General features: G+C 42.8%; 1 protein-coding gene across 1 annotated transcript; it reads left to right on the top strand.

Annotated features, from left to right (window-relative positions):
- Positions 1 to 266: 266 nt before the first annotated feature.
- On the top strand, positions 267 to 15,413 carry LOC119163408 (acid sphingomyelinase-like phosphodiesterase 3b). Its single transcript, XM_037415397.2, has 7 exons — positions 267 to 591; positions 2,211 to 2,427; positions 3,181 to 3,428; positions 5,092 to 5,252; positions 6,973 to 7,165; positions 8,041 to 8,237; positions 9,927 to 15,413. Exons 1-7 carry the CDS (start codon positions 423 to 425, stop codon positions 10,347 to 10,349), a joined length of 1,608 nt encoding a protein of 535 aa, XP_037271294.2. The 5' UTR covers positions 267 to 422; the 3' UTR covers positions 10,350 to 15,413.
- The last annotated feature ends 527 nt before the right edge of the window (positions 15,414 to 15,940 follow it).

The following is a 15,940-nucleotide window of genomic DNA, read 5'->3' as shown; positions in this document are numbered from 1 at the left end:
GCCAATATTACCATCTTAGAAACTTTAGCTACTTTTACTTTAACCGTAAAGTGCACAAATAGACGTGTTGAAGCATCTGAAATATTTAAATTGATCAAAAATTACCAAAACATCAACTTTATTTTAAGAGTTCGAACGTGTTCGAAACAGCGTATTCATTAGTTCTTTAACTGCACTGTTGCTGCACTGTGTGCGCTTTTGGAATGGTTTTCGAGTGGAAGATGGAGTGAGTTTCCTCACGCATCACCATGACAATAAAATCACGACTCCAGACCCTAGCCTCCAAAATATGTGGGACGCAGCACGCGCTACTCGATGACCAGCGTTGTGGCCTTTTTACGCCAGCTGTTGTTCGAATCGGCGCCTTTGCGCGGCGTCGCCGCGCGGGGTGTTGGTGCTGAAGTACAGCGAGATCTTGGCGCATGGCCAAAACATTTGTTAGTCGGCAAACAACTCGACTGCGACGGTTCATCGTCGGTGCCGCTGTGAGGAATACAATGGCAATCCGAGCCGCGCTGCTGCTGTTCTTCTGCGTCGCGTTGGTGCGGCTGGCGTCTACAGTGTACGTGACAAGAGCGCAAGACGATGTTGGTGCGTACTTAGTAGCACGTCTCGATAGGTGTCCGTCACCCCGTACAGTACCAAAACGATCGCTGCTTTGTCGTCAGCATTGTCGGCAGAACGCTGAAAGGTCAAGGCGTGGCTTAGTAAACGTAGCCTAGTTGTGTGGTTTATTTCTACAATTGTAGTTGAATATACCAGCACCGCGTAGTGTGTGTGATCTTCCTTTTTTCCAGGTAGAAGGATATCCGACGGGAGACGCGTGAACGGAAACTTGATACGTGCGATCGTGCGCACTTTCGAGGTGCTCGCTCGCATCAGCGCTTGTAATAAATAACCCACAGTCAAGTTCGTGCTCGAGGTTAGTCGAGGTGATAACCGCATAAACCCAAGCTCAATGCATCCAAGCAGTTGGTGACAGTGCGAGTGCTTGCATCACGTAGATACCCGTTTATTATTCAGTCTTAAAGTTTATTCAATGACCTGGCAGGCGTTTGAAGTCTCAAAAAGCTTAAAAACAAGCAAACAAAAAACACCCCGCTGAAATCGTCAGCCCCCCGACCCGCTAAATATCGAAGGCCCGTGGAGCATTCAGTACGGACGCGTAAAGGGTCAAGTTTCTGAAATCAATTTGTTCATTCAGTATCGTCCACCTGAGTCTTGGCCAAACCCCCATAGCACATGAATATGAGTCATTTGTACGAGGAAGCCAGACCAACAAGCCACCGCTGCTTACTCGCACAACGTGGCGAAAATGGATAGTTGTTGCACTTTCTCACAAAATGAAGGATAAAAAGCACGGTTCAGAACTGCATGTCACAATCAGAAGTGTGCGAATCATATGGGTGCGACACACTTCAGCAGAATTATAAATGCAGTGCTTTTGCAGTGAGATTATAATGCATGCATATTGAACTAATCCTAATGTCTAGCACAGCTGATGTACACATAAGGCTGGTACTTCGGCGTGTTGGTGTGCCATTAGCACATATAACATTGCACTTAAGCTACTCGGGGAGAAGAAGGAAACATGAAACGTGCTTCATGCTCAATATATAATATGCACAAGGTCCAACAACCAGCTTTTTCAGAGTGCTACACATGGCCTCCATTGTTCTGTTGGTTATAAGCGATGAAAAGATGAGAGGATTATGAAAGGGAACTGCTTATTGCATTCCAAGTGCAAGCCATAGCAAAAAAAAAAAACGGATTTTTTTCTTTCCCCCCCTTTTTTTTTTCGCTTGCCACTGGTGGTGATAATTAGATTAGACATATTTCCTCCTTTTCACAATGCTGCTGCTAGCCATCTATACGATGTTTCTTTCAGTATTGGCGGCTAGTGATGTAAGTGTATGAGATGAGAATTCTGCAAATCACAGTGCCATATAGGTTTCTCTCAACATTTTCAAAGTGAGAGGTGGCATTCAATGTGACGGGAAATTGTCATGGAGTGTGGTATGCTTGTATCTCTAGTGGCTTCATTACTACAAGTCATCCACTGCATTTTTGTTGGGTAGGGTTGACCTTTCTTCGCCCCAAAATTTTCAACCTTGTATGTGCGTATACATACGCATAGAAAGAGATACACAAATGCACTTATTTAATTATTTTCATCTATATATAGTGCGATCAATTTTATCTCATTGCAGGCTACTTCTGGCATGTGTCTGACTTCCATGTGGACAAGGACTACACGACGAGAGGAAGTCGTGACCAGGCATGTCACCTTGTCGCGAACCGTACAATCTTGGACAACATTGGGGCCTATGGCGACTTCCTGTGTGATGCTCCGAAACTGCTGGCTCAGTCGGCTGTCGAGGCCATGGAACAGATACATCCGGCGACAGACTTTGTTCTGTGGACAGGGTAAGCCTTCAAGCCTTCATTTCAACTCTTAGGCTTTCCAAACTGAGGCATCACTTGTTAATGGCAAGTCTGAAGAAATGAGAATCTATTGCCCATTTCTTGGATCTGTGTCTCTGTTATTGCAGTGTGCTAGCTACCCTTGCTAGCTCTCTAGTGCTTCGCTTTCACCACTTACTGCTATGTGTATATTTATTGGCTTTGACTCTGACCAACCTCTGATGCTCTGGCCTTCGTGTACATGAAAAAAGAAAAATGTAAGGACGACAAAGAGGAGTGTTTTTATAGAGTAAATGCATATAATAATAATGAAAAAGCACTGCGTTCTATAAAGAAAAACTTCTTTTAGAAAACATTTCAGCTGCTGCAAAGGAGCCTTGTTGACAATAACAGCAAAAATGGCCAGCAGATGTATCTAATATGCATCACTTGTTGTAGGAAGTGTGAGTTTTAGGGCAGACTACCAGTACTCTGTACACAGTAATCTGAATGTGCACAGTAATCTGAATAATCGTCCTTTACAAATGCAGGTGTGAAAAAAGTTTCTTCTGCATGTTGATGATGGTGAAGGTGTTCTCCCAGTTTATTGCATGTCCAGTGGACAAAACATGCTCTCTGAGGGCATTGGACATCACTGTCTTAGTCCAGCATCATTGCAGCGCCCTTGTAATCTTCTTTCGGTGTTCTGTGTTTCTACTGAGGAAATGTACAGTTTTTTACGGCCTCTGATGTCGTGTACATTAAACATATTTACAGTGACAACCTGCCTCACGTGAGTGGTGTCACTTGGGCCGACATGTACAACGAGACACGTTACATTGGAGAACTTCTCTGGCACTGGGCACAGCGGCACAAGTCATTCGTAGTGCCTACCTTAGGCAACCATGACTGGGTTCCGGCAAACGCTATGGAGGCCAAGAACACCACCCTCTACCGAGGTTTCCTTACCCGCGGTGGCTTCAACCAATTGCTCCCAGAGGATGCTTGGGCAACATTTGAACAAGGCAAGGGTGTTTGCTTTATCACTTGTGCTTTGCAAACGGACTAATCTCTTGGCCTTAGTGGTGCCATCAGCATAACAGAAGCACATGTTTGTTGCCATGCTTCTTATTTGCTTTGTGTGCATTGGTACACTCATCCTGGTAGTTCTCTACAAACTCTTTTTTTTTTTTTTTGCAAGGTTTTAAAGATTAGTTTTAGTTGCGGTTCATAGATTAAGCAAGCAAGGAACTGATTTGGAATTTATTGGCTTCACATTTTGTTCTAATCTGCACTTGTGCATAAACAAATTTGATTCCTTTATACAGTGATGTATGGCTCTAGAATTTTAATAGCAGTTGAACTATGACAATAAGTATGCATTGCCAGCGAAATTAGACTTCTTGGTTGTATAATTCTGTGTTCAAGGTATTGGCTTTCAGCTGTATGTTTGTATCATAGGTTCTTTTACCTGTAAGCTCACTGTGATGTCACAGAATTTGATGGCATCTGTAATTTTTTATCAATCAAGGACAAAATGCAGTGTGATATTAGAGCCACAGACTTACTGCAAGTTTCAGTGAATGTGGCAAACATTGATGAACAAAAAAAGTTTGAAATTCATGACATCATAGTGACAGTGAGTGCCTATAATTTCTGCATGAAGTTTAAAAATCAAACATTGATCTTCATTTTGTCTTCTGGTAATGAACCTGCGATGTCAAGATGAGTGAGAACAGTGTTCTCAAGGAATAAGTTGTCCGTGCAAATTGATTTAGTGCCCTTCGAAGTTGTACACAGACATATGTAATGCAGTATTGCTGGATTCAGCAAAACGAGGTTCCATAGGTTTAATAACTACTGATAGTAATTTTGAAGATCTTACAGGCCCAAATTTATGATATTATTATGATATGATTATACTGTTCTGGAGGACTCTGAAAATTTTGATCACCTGAAATTTTTGCATCATCCACCATGATCTCACATTCACAACACTAGTATTTCACCTCCATCAAAATTACATTTCTGCGGCTGGGATCGAATCCTCGTCTTTCGAGTCAACAGCCGAGCATTGTAACCATTGCACCATCATAGTGACCTATATGTTTAAAAACTCTCACGGTCCCTTTTATGCATTAGCATTCACCTGAGACGGCTCGAGCTATCCTCTTCTTACTTTTCTCAGTTAATTCTCCTCGACCCACCCCAGAAAGCTTTCTGCATCTTCCTGGTTGATACGGTGAACATGGGTCGTGGAAGAATAACGAGACGGGCACTTATTTTCTCTTACTCTTTGTCCTCGTCCTGTGTTTGCTTTATCAACAAAGATGAACCTGTACCAACTTGCTCAAGCTTCCATTCTTTTTGCATCTAATGTGTTCTAGTGCTGCCTTCAGGATAGGAGACATTGCAAACTTTCTGTACCTCACCCGGTTTTGCACTGCTTCCGTGTCGCACTGCACCATTGATTAAGCAACAATGTCATGTGATAACCTCAAAAAATTTTGGTGATCTCTGGCATCATGATGACGTCATATGTTGGCATTATCATGCGGTGACAATTTTTTTGTTGCGTCACTTTTGTTAATGTTGCTGACGTGCGACACGCCAATGGTCAATTTCTGCATTTGATGGGGCATCTACAGATTTCGATTTAATCACTGTGATCACGTGTCGTGTGCACAGGTGGCTACTACAGCCAACAGCTGTCGAACAAAATCCGTCTGGTGTGCCTCAACTCGGTTCTGTGGTACTCATCCAATAAGGGGGAGCGACCGGGACCCAGTGACCCTCAGATGGCCTGGCTGCGAGACCAGCTGCACGATGCTCAGCAACGGAAACAAAAGGTGTTGTGGAGGACAAGCTGCACATCTGCATTTATCTCGCTTTGCTGTACATCCCGCCAAATTGCCTTGCTTAAGAGATCTGTCTGTGTTGCAAAAATACCTTTATACGGAGAGATGATAGAGAGTCCAAGAGGAATAATTTGTTTCCTTTATGTACAAAGTACTGCAGGCCACTTATAGGTTGTCCAAGCAGAAAGAGTTGCATTTCAAAGAAGTGTATTGTAGTCCCACTGCGGGGGTCTACTGGCTAATTTACTCGGCTGCTGACCCGCAGGTCGCGGGATCGAATTTCGGCTATGGCGGATGCATTTTCGATGGAGGCAAAAATGCTGTATGCCCGTTTGCTTAGATTTAGGCGCATGTCAAAGAACCCCAGGTGGTCCTAATTTCCGGAGCCATTCAATATGTCGTCTCTCATAGTCATATGGTTGTTTTGTGATGTTAAACTTTACATATCAATCAAATCAAAATCATCAATCAAAGATCACTGTCATGGTGCTGTGCTTTCAAAATTTATACAACATATTGCATATGAGTTGTTCATTTTGGGGCTGTTTTAATACAAGTTGCATAGCTATATTGTTTATTATTTTTTCTTATTTTGAATTTCCAATTAGCTTTCATTCCCCACACACATGCTTGGATTATCCAAGTGAAGGCTATTCCATGTCACTTGTCAATTAAGTGGCATCTGGAAATCATAATCACCTGTGATACCAAAATGAGCAATATGCAGAGATTTTGCTAAATTATACCAGACATGCTAGCAAATTTACTGAATAGAAAATTTTGTCCCAAAAAGCAGTTATAGAAAATGGCAGCAAATTTTGTGATGAAATAAACCAAACGGCCAAGTTAAGTGACCACACGAAGTATAATTACTATGCATTGAAATTAATTGGCTCTAGCCACCAGATTGGAGCATTCAATGCCAGAACGATTAGCAGGCAGCTATCTTCCATTCGGAATAGAGCATTCTCCTCCAGCTATTCTGAAGAAACTTTAGTTTTGTTCAGTGCATCATTGCTCCATTTGGCTCAGTAACTTGATGGGGTATTTCCATGGTTTTCACTGCAATCTGCGACAGATATCTGCTGTGGCAATGGGCTTTGAAGATTTCGATAATAGGAAGTGCTAATAGGTGATACGGGATGCAAACAGATCGGAATAATTTTACATTATTGCACCGTAGGATTTAATGCAATAGTATTTTTAAGCACGAGAATTCGCACCTCACTGCACCAACTTAGAATATGAGAATGTTCAAGTAAGCTTGGTTTGTGCAGTTATAATGAAAAAAAAAATGGTGATTATTTTAGAAGAATTTTTGCCTTCGCTCGTGTTTGTTTAATTGTATGTACCGCAGTGTGTCTCCGTTAACTTAGGGGTTGATCTGAATATGCGTACATGGTACCCTGCTTACAAGGGACACCTCATGTAAGGGACGAGAATTTTTCCCCCGTGCATGTCTCCTATAAAAGGGTTAAACTGCAATGCTCTCTGTGAGATCGTATGTCCTTGAGGGAAGATTAAATACATTAAATATAAACAAACGACATCAGAACAAAAAAAAAACATCGACTTGTGTCCTATTACAAACTTTATGAACTGCAATCGGTATGAACGTTTATCGTGCTTCGAGCATTCTTTTGACTTGACAACTAACGGGCAATATTTTAGAAATGATAGACACAATTTCTTGCTGTCTATGTGTTGACAGGTGTTCATCTCGGGCCACGTTGGACCGGGCTACTACAGCCGTGCCCTTGTTGGTCATTCTGCATCAGTGGTTTTCTTTGATGACATTAACGAGAGGTACCAGGACATGATTGCACAGTACAAGGATGTTGTGGCTGGGCAGTTCTTTGGCCACCAGCACATGAATGCTTTTGTCATCATTTCAGACAAGAATGGCAAGTGCTTTTTCTGACCTCATATTATCCATAGACGTTCTTCACGGATCCTTTTTTTTTTTTTCATTTTCTTCCTGGAAATGGACTCATGAGTTGTGTTTAGAAGTGTTTCCCTGAGTAATTGTCGAAAGAAGCTTCTGCACCCCTGTAAAATCAGAGGGTGTTTCACAAAGACTTGCATGGTTCTTTGTTATATATTAGCACTTATAAAAATTGAGACTTCAGTAAAGGTTTTGTAGCATGCTGAGTGTTATGCTTTCAGAACTGTGGCTTCATGTTGAATTGGTGTGGCTGCATTTTAATGTAGCTTCTTAAATATAGACATTTGAAATGAACACATTGGGACACTTGCCTGAATGGCAAATTGCACTTGTAAAAACAAATGTGGTTGTGCTGTGTTTAAAATTTGAACACTGCTTGTCTGACTGACAATTGCATATAGAGTGAACCCTGATTAATGTGTACCTGCTTTTAATGTGCAACGGTTATGAAGCAATTGTGATGAATTCTCTTCATGAGTTTCTATAGAGCTGAATGTACTTGCATACCACTTAAGCCATGGTTACACACAAATGTTAGGTGCATTCATCAACGCGTCATATGGCCGTTGTAACTTAATAAAAGCTTTTAAACTTGCTAATTTCAATCTAGAGGTTGCCACACCCCAATATTTGAAAACTAATAGCAGTGGGGAAAATACTTGCAGTAGGCAGCAGTCTGCCCTTCAGGCTCAGGTAGAAAGTGAGATCGCATGAACAGTTTGACAGCTCTTGCCGGCCACTGTAATTTTCCGTGTTCTCAAATCTGTAAATAATCATTGTGAAAAGTGAGGAGTTCTATAAGCGACAATCTTATATATGATGGCATGCATGCAGGCTCGCCGGTCAGCACGATGCATTTGGGTGGATCAGTGACTCCGTGGGGCAGCAAGGACCCTGTCTACCGCACTCTCTCCGAGCCCACAAACCCCTGCGTGCGACTCTACACGTATCGCCGGTCCACCGGGGAACTTCTCGACTACAGCGTCTACTACCTCGACCTTGACAAGGCCAATGCAGCTGCTGCTTCTCAGGTAACTGCCTGCGACTATGTCAGAGCTCGTGCGTTAGCCATCTTTTGGCAGTTACATTAAAATCGTTAAATGGAACCAAAGAGGGCCCGAGAAGTATGTTTCATTTACCAAGAGATGAACAATGTTGCAGAACTCAAGCACGAAACCAAAGGCAGTTGTTCCATATATGCAGTTCCATCTAAGAGACTTCAGTTTATTGAGGTTTACTGTATAAGCAGTCAGTGTTTTATGAAATTCTTCTATCTCAACATATCCTTTCGCAACTTCTTCATAATCTCCTCAGCATTGAAATGACTTGTTCTGTTGCGGCACATTTTTTTTGCATCGTATGTTTGATACTTTGTGACAATGCAGACCCATCAATAATATCAATATAACTTTTACATGGTGTGATGCAACTTCCGCCAGTTGTAAGACGTTCTGGTGTAGTGGTGCGGTAAAAAGAAGATCGTGCTAGCTAGTGACAATGTCTTACTTTGCAAGTCTTGCCAGTAGGGGTCGATTGTGCACCCTCAATCGGTATCACCCTTGAAATCACAGGGGTGTCTAGCATTTGGATGCCACTAAGGACAACCATGTCCACAAATCCACAAATGTGCTGTCATGCTGAGCCTGAATAGGTGTGGAAGCAACAGTGCAGATACCTGGTGCATGATGTGCATCTATCAACAAATAAATTCACAATAAGAACAATGTAATTTGCTTTTTTTTTTTTTTCATACAAGAAGGTCAGGTGTGCTATGCACAGCCGAAAAAATTAGACGGTGTAGTGGAGCAGATGCACGGAAATGGCTCGGCCATTGTGTAAGGGCACCACTTAATCAAAATCACAAGAACTCATGTAGGTAGCTGTCTGCCTTTTACTTCAATGTATGTGGCATGGCATGTAGACCTTGAACTTGTGTTGCTCCCATAGTCTACTTCCATAGCATCAACCTCAACCAAATGCTGTGTGTTTGTGCAGGCTATTACAGTCGAAACGCTTATAAGAGACATGGATGTAAGCGACAGATGGGTATAAGAGACATCAGTGTGCCTGCGCTGAAATAGGGGTTCATAAGAAAGTGCAAACGTGATACCCTGTTTATAAGAGACTCCTCACATAAAAAAACAAGAATTCCTCTTTGGTGCTTGTCTCTAATAAAGAGGTTCAGCAGTATAATCTTGTTAAATGGAACCCGAAGTGCCTAGGAATATGCGTTCAATTTAACAGGAGTTCTGTTAGCAGCGATCAACAGGGGTAAAACCAATCATATTTTATGCAGCTGGATGAAACAGGATGAAACCAATCATGTTTTAGGGAGCTGTTCCATTTAACCAGCAGCTACGTTTTCCATTTACAGCAGCCTCTCAGTAAAAAGAAATCTGTTAAACGGAAGTGCTTTAAATGGAACTATTGCTTCCGCAATGCCTGGTTTCAGGCTTGTTTAATGCACCCTTGTTCACCTCTCAGTAAATAGAACGCCTGTTAAATGGAACACATTTTCCCGGTCCCTTCAGGTTCCGTTTACTGAAAGTCTACTGTACTGGGAATCAACTGTATCTGTTTACAACTATCTTCTATGGGTGAATCTGTAGTACCATGTGCGAGATTCCTGTAATTAGGTCATCCTGTGATCATTTGGAAACATGTTGCAAGGCCTTTGAAAGAAAGTCGCATTCACATGTTTGTCTCCGTTTTTCATGCAGCAACAGGCCAAGTGGGAGTTTCTGTACTCGGCATGTAAAGAGTTTGGGCTGCAGGACCTGAGCACGGCATCTATGGTGGAGTTGGCACACCGAATCACTAGCTCACCAGAACTGCTCACTCGGTACATCAACCTTAGCTCGGCACTCAAGGACACCGGCCCGTGTGACGCCGCCTGCCGCCAGACAATGCTCTGCGCCATCCTGGGATCCCGCCACGATTCTCACGCTGCCTGCATTTCCCAAGAAAGCAAAGTTCACACTCTTGCCGTGCAGATGGACGAACATGGCAAGAGCACCACGACGGTTCGCGACGTGCTTGTCGGCTTGACGGTGTCCATTGTGATTGTGGTTGGCATTGTGCTGGTGGTGCGTGCCAAAAGGGCACGCATGATGCAGGGACCCCGATACGGACGCTTCAGGTGATGCGTATGCAAAGGTAGACTGTTGAGGTTTATGTTTTGTTGTTATCGTGCCTGTTGGAAGCCTTGAGTTTACCCTTATTACTACTGACACACCGTGGCGTGTGACCTACTTTGCCTGCGTCTTGGTCATTTAAAACATTTGTGTTGAATTCGTTGTCACGTTTGTGCGGGACTTTTATTGAAGGCCTTATTTTTGGCACGTTGGCAATATGCTGCTTTTTTTAAGACAGGATATAATGATGCATTAATACAATATTAATGCTTCTGTATGTACTAGCTGTAGAGAACTGAGCCTTCTGGAACTGTGATCAAGCAAAAAGTGATATATGGGCTTGTTTTTGTCAGCTGGCTTGCCAATATTGTAGTGTAGTTTAAAGGCAAACAGACATTTCAATTTACGTTTATTACGCCTGCAGTTTTTTTTGGGACAATTTATGAAGTGATGTTTTGACTTCATTATATATTTTTCAAGCATCGAGTAGTTTCTGCGACCTGGCTACTGAACAATAATTTTTGAAATTCCCAGCTATCACAACCAGCTTATTTTGTGGACGGAAAATTTTGGAGCTTAATTTTTATTGCAACAATGAAATAACTAGAAAGTTATGGGTAAAAGGTTAAGGTATATAAATAAGGTCATTGCAAAGAAAAATGCAAGCACTACATGTACAGTAGAGCCCACATATAACGGTCCCACTTAAAACGAACAATATCCGCGTGACCGTGAGAATATACATTGGTTCAATTGTTTTAACGGCACAAAATCGTACTTACAACGAACGTCTCCTAGCGCCGCTGATCGGTTGCAGCGAATGAAGTCGGCGCTCTGCCGACTTCCAGGGAAACCACTTTCGATCACCGATCAGGCAATGGCAAGGTGCCCATACATTTTTATTGTTAAACGCCGACCCTGCCTCTGCGCCCCTCTAGTTGCTGCTTTCCCCCGACCGCTTTTCGTTACCCACCCTTCCGTCCTTTGTTCCCCCGCTACTTTGAGCACCCCGCATCGTCAGACGAGGCCCGTGTTTTCACACTGCCACTGATCTTTCGAAGACCGGTCGGCCATCTAACCTGTTTTTGATCGCTGGTACTGTCGTTGGCATCGCCGGCATGGAGTGACCAGACCATTTGCCAACATCGTCAGCCACTGACTGTATTCGATCGTCTGCGTCTAGTGCACGCGCGTACACTACCCTACCGACTCTGATAATTGGTGATTCGTTTCCTGTTCAGGACTTGTTCTCGCTCACTTCGCACTCGGCTCAACATGCCCTCCTCCGCATGCCTGTGGAAGCGCAAAAACGGCTGTTAATTTGCGCGGAACGAATTGCGACATATCGAAGTTAGTGAGGCCACGCAAAACCACCGGCGCAACAAAACGATTTTTTGACCGCGGCCGCTGATTCTTTTAACACCGCAGCGCGCACCGATCCATGAGGCCGTGCTTTGACTTCGGCGCGCGCAGGGACTCTCTCAAGTATTTCTACGTGCGAGTTGCGCGTTTCGCGGACCTTTGAAGCAAGCTACCCAACCTGCTTCTTTCCCGTGTGTTTTGGTTTTCTAGGTCGCTCTCCTGCTGCATCCTCCCCTCTCTTTATTCTAATGCAACATCTTGCCCTTCTTTCACAAATTTGCTCTCCTCTCTTGATCACAACCCCTTCGCCCGTCTCCACCGCTCCGCGACCCCAGCCACGCTGGCTCGAATTAGTTTCGTTCTCTGACTGGAAATGGGCCCAGAGCTGTTCCACGCGTTCTGGCATGTGTGTCACGTGTGCGCGTCTTGCTTGCTCTTGGTGTGTGTGTGTGGTCAGGATGGCAGACAGGACGACTTGCAAGCTTTTTCCTGCCACTCAACAAAACGTCAAAAGTGTGACTGCTTGTCTTGAGCGTAATCCGTGCGTTAGGTACCGCGTTGCAGAGCACTTGCTCATAGCTGTTGACCACCTGGCAGCCAACTTGCCGCTTCGAGGGTCCCGGTATTCAGCTGTGGAGATGGTTAATATTTCGTGGGCGGTAGTGGCGGCTACAGCACAAAACCGTCTTCGCAAGGCCGACTTCATCGACGTTGGGCTAGATGCCGAGCGTGAAGCTTCCGAACAGGATCACTCCGGCAGCGATTTGTAGCAGCGCGTTGTCGGCTCCAACCTGGAAAGCGGGTGGGACATCTGTTGCGATGGTTTAATTACGGACAATGATGATGCAGACACTGCGGAACCGTGCACGAATTAGGGCATTGTGAATGAGGTACGTGGCGAGAGCGATTTGGAGAGATCGGATTGCGAGAACGACAAAACTTTGGAGCCAGTGCCTCATCCAGCTTATGCCACGGGCCTCGGCGAACGAGCACCCTGCTGTTCTAAAAAAACTCAAAACCATCCTTGTCGCTTCTGCTCTTCAAAACACGTGCATCACGGACTTTTTCGGACAAAAAAAGTTTGTGTTTTCACTCGCAACTTTTTTAAAAGCTGTGTTTCATTTACTAGGAACTTCCGGATACAGCGAACGGATGATGCGTCACACTCAGGTTCGTTAAAAGCGGGCTCGACTGTACACACAGTATCTTCTTAATGCACATTCAAAAGATCCTTAGTAGAAAGCCTTTTTTTTTTTTTTGCATATGAGATTTTTTATATTGATTATTACTTTGCCATTAGGGAAAAAAAGCTGTTCAGTTATTTTACATGGATTCTCCTTCAATATTTTTTTAAAAACTTTGTTATACTTATAAGTTGTGCCCTTTCTACAATAATTCCTAATGGAATTGGCATTGTGTACAAAGTAAATAAATAAATAAAGTTTACTTAGTACTAGGGGCTTCAAGACATCAAGTATTTCAGCATTACTGAAAGTTTGTTTTCTTATTATGAAATTGTAATCCAAGATATTGCACATATTCATGAGTTATTCATAAGAATTCAGATACTCCATCATCATTGGCGCATGTTCACTTGAAGGATGCCTTCAAAAACCATCTTGAATACAGACCAAAAGTTATGAACTGTGGGCCCATGTCATTTGGCCAGCAGTCACTGTATGCACGGTGCACTTGGGAGTGTAATCAAGGGATTATGTATGATTTTACTGGACAACAGGAAGCTATTCCCTCTATTTGGCACTTGGAGGTGCAGGAACTGAAAGGCACTAGCTGACACACTTGCAACAAAGCGTGACAAGTTTGCGGCACCCTAAACGCACACTTTCCACAACTGCGGGAAAAGGCAGCATTTCTGTGTATAGCTGTAATGCGATTCACGTGGAGAAAATGAAGCGAAATGGAACACAAGCAAAAGGGATGCCAATCATAAGTTAACACTAGTTCCGGGCTGAATTCATGGAAGATTCTGGGTGAAGAAAAATAAATAGGAAATTACTAAAAAAGGGTATTTGGCCTTTTTCGTTTGCATCTTCCTACTTCTCATTTTTCATGCCAAAATTTTCAGGATTTGTCCTTTTTCCTTTTCATCTCCCTACTTCTCATTTTTCGTACCGAAATTTTCAAGATGAACATATTTGAATGAATGAAGCCATCAGCGAATTCTACTAAATGTGGATACATACAAGCATTTTTAGAAGTAGCAAAAATAGAAATGTGAATTTTCTGATGTTTTGATATCCTTCAGAGTATGCTTCTGAGAGGAGTTGTGGACCTAGCATGTAAATTATTCGTCGAAAAAGATTGTAAAATATTTTGTGTACGGCATTATAGTGACGCTTTTAAATGGGAATACACAATGCTGTAGCCCCGAAACACACAGAGGTAATACTAGCATTCCCTTTTTCCTGACCATTTCAGCCCAGCAATAGAAAAGCTTGCATGAGAATAGTGTATGCACTTAACTTGTGTACTCGGAAATTTTTTTAAGGCAGTCAGAAAGCTATTCGTTGTGCGTGGTGACTGCAGGCAGAGGATTACTTCATTATTGGTTGACTGTATTGGTGTGTGTGTGCAAGGGCTACAACAAAGGCGAGCCAAGTCTGGTTTGGTACAATGGTACAACAGCATTTGTTGCAGTTGTACAGCCATATTACCAGCAGTGACTGTTGATTGTCATGTACAGTTGTGTTTTGTTAGTATATTTCATCATAAACGTAAACAGTCAGCCTTGTCAATGTCCCAGTGCCTTTTGAAAACATGTGCTAGTAATGCAACGCATTGATTGTCAAGGTAGCAAGGCTTGCATACATACCGGTAGACTCTGGGAGTAGTTAGCACATGAACATTGTTGCTTTGCCATGCAAAATTGATCTAAGATGTCTTGTAGGGAGATGTAGTGCTGGAACAATGGGCGATTGATAGCTAAGTGGCACGTGAAGATACAGTGTCATATGTATATCATAACACTTGCATTTAATGTCACTGTGTGAAACTGGGATTGTTAGTTTCTGGTGTATACATAGTTGAATGAACAGTGTAGACAGGACAAAAAGAGGTAGAATTCCATGCACGTGCGAACACAGTGCTTTAAGTTGGCTCATTCATGAAGGGTCTTGTCATTTTGTGAGAACTGCAGCATCCAAACGAATTTCAGGATCTTAGTTCTTTTGGTAGTGGCATGGCATGCGTGAGAGCTGAATTTTCAGACATTAAATGTACAGGCTATAATTATTGTTTTGTACCCATGTGCAAGGCAAAAGAGTTCTAATTTCTGTGCATCGACAGCAGATGTTTCTCACGTGCATTACAGTTCATCAGAGTGCATTACAGTTTAGAACTTTTTAAACTAAGTCAACAGTAAAAACCTGTTTGATTTCTGTGAGAATGTTTATGCTTTTCTGATTTATGTACACTGATGCAATAGTGGGTTGTTGTGCATGACTGCTAAGGTGGAGACTATTCCTGCCAGTTGTTGAAGCTAGTCGCGGTTCTGCAGAACTGCATTGTAGTTTGAATAAGCCCTGTCTAGACTTACCCCAAATGACTGTTTGTTTAGATGTTAGTTGGTAAAATACAGGAAGCATTCAATTAGTAACAGTAGTAGTTTATATATTTGTACATTTATGATGCTATTTTGCACAGAGAACACTGTAATTTAGTGTTTGTTATAAACATGTCTTGTGAATACGAGTATTGGCCCTGGTGTGAAATTCCAAACTATGCAATTTTTACAGCTTTTGCACAGATGGGTCTTGTGCTGGCAGGAAAATGGACAATGATCATGGTACTTCCGAATGTCAAATTTGAGCGCAGCTACATGTGTTTTTTTTTTTTTTTTTTTCATTTCTAGGGCCCTGTGAGGGCAGCGGCAATAAGCTTTGGCCTTGACAACACGAACACCACGATGTTCTCAGTAATGACACCCTAGCTTCCCTTGCGGCAGCGCGAACTGCAGGGGCTATAAGATTTTGCTTTGGCAGTGCAGATTGCAAATACTGTAGTAGTGCCATCTCATTGTCTCGTGTGGCATTCTGCTTTTTTACTGACCCCTTCCTCTATCCTTTTGCCATGCTTGCTGTTATTCTTTGCAGTGTTCATTTTCTTGGTTAGGACGATGGACAAGACACACTAACGCACAACACAGGAACGGGCACCTGAAAGCTGTGCTGTACAATTGAAAAATCTGGCATACAGATCTGGTAATGTCGACTGACTGG

The sequence above is a fragment of the Rhipicephalus microplus genome, chromosome 9, assembly GCF_043290135.1.
Source record: "Rhipicephalus microplus isolate Deutch F79 chromosome 9, USDA_Rmic, whole genome shotgun sequence".
NCBI lineage: Eukaryota > Metazoa > Arthropoda > Arachnida > Ixodida > Ixodidae > Rhipicephalus > Rhipicephalus microplus.
Note: the sequence above shows the minus strand (reverse complement) of the source record. Positions and strands in the feature narration are given on the sequence as shown.

Coding starts and splice junctions, on each gene's coding strand:
- LOC119163408 (XM_037415397.2), top strand. CDS start 423: ATGGCCAAAACATTTGTTAGTCGGCAAACAACTCGACTGCGACGGTTC. Junction 7,166..8,040: donor CATCATTTCAGACAAGAATG/GCAAGTGCTTTT, acceptor GCATGCATGCAG/GCTCGCCGGTCAGCACGATG. Junction 8,238..9,926: donor ATGCAGCTGCTGCTTCTCAG/GTAACTGCCTGC, acceptor TTTTTCATGCAG/CAACAGGCCAAGTGGGAGTT.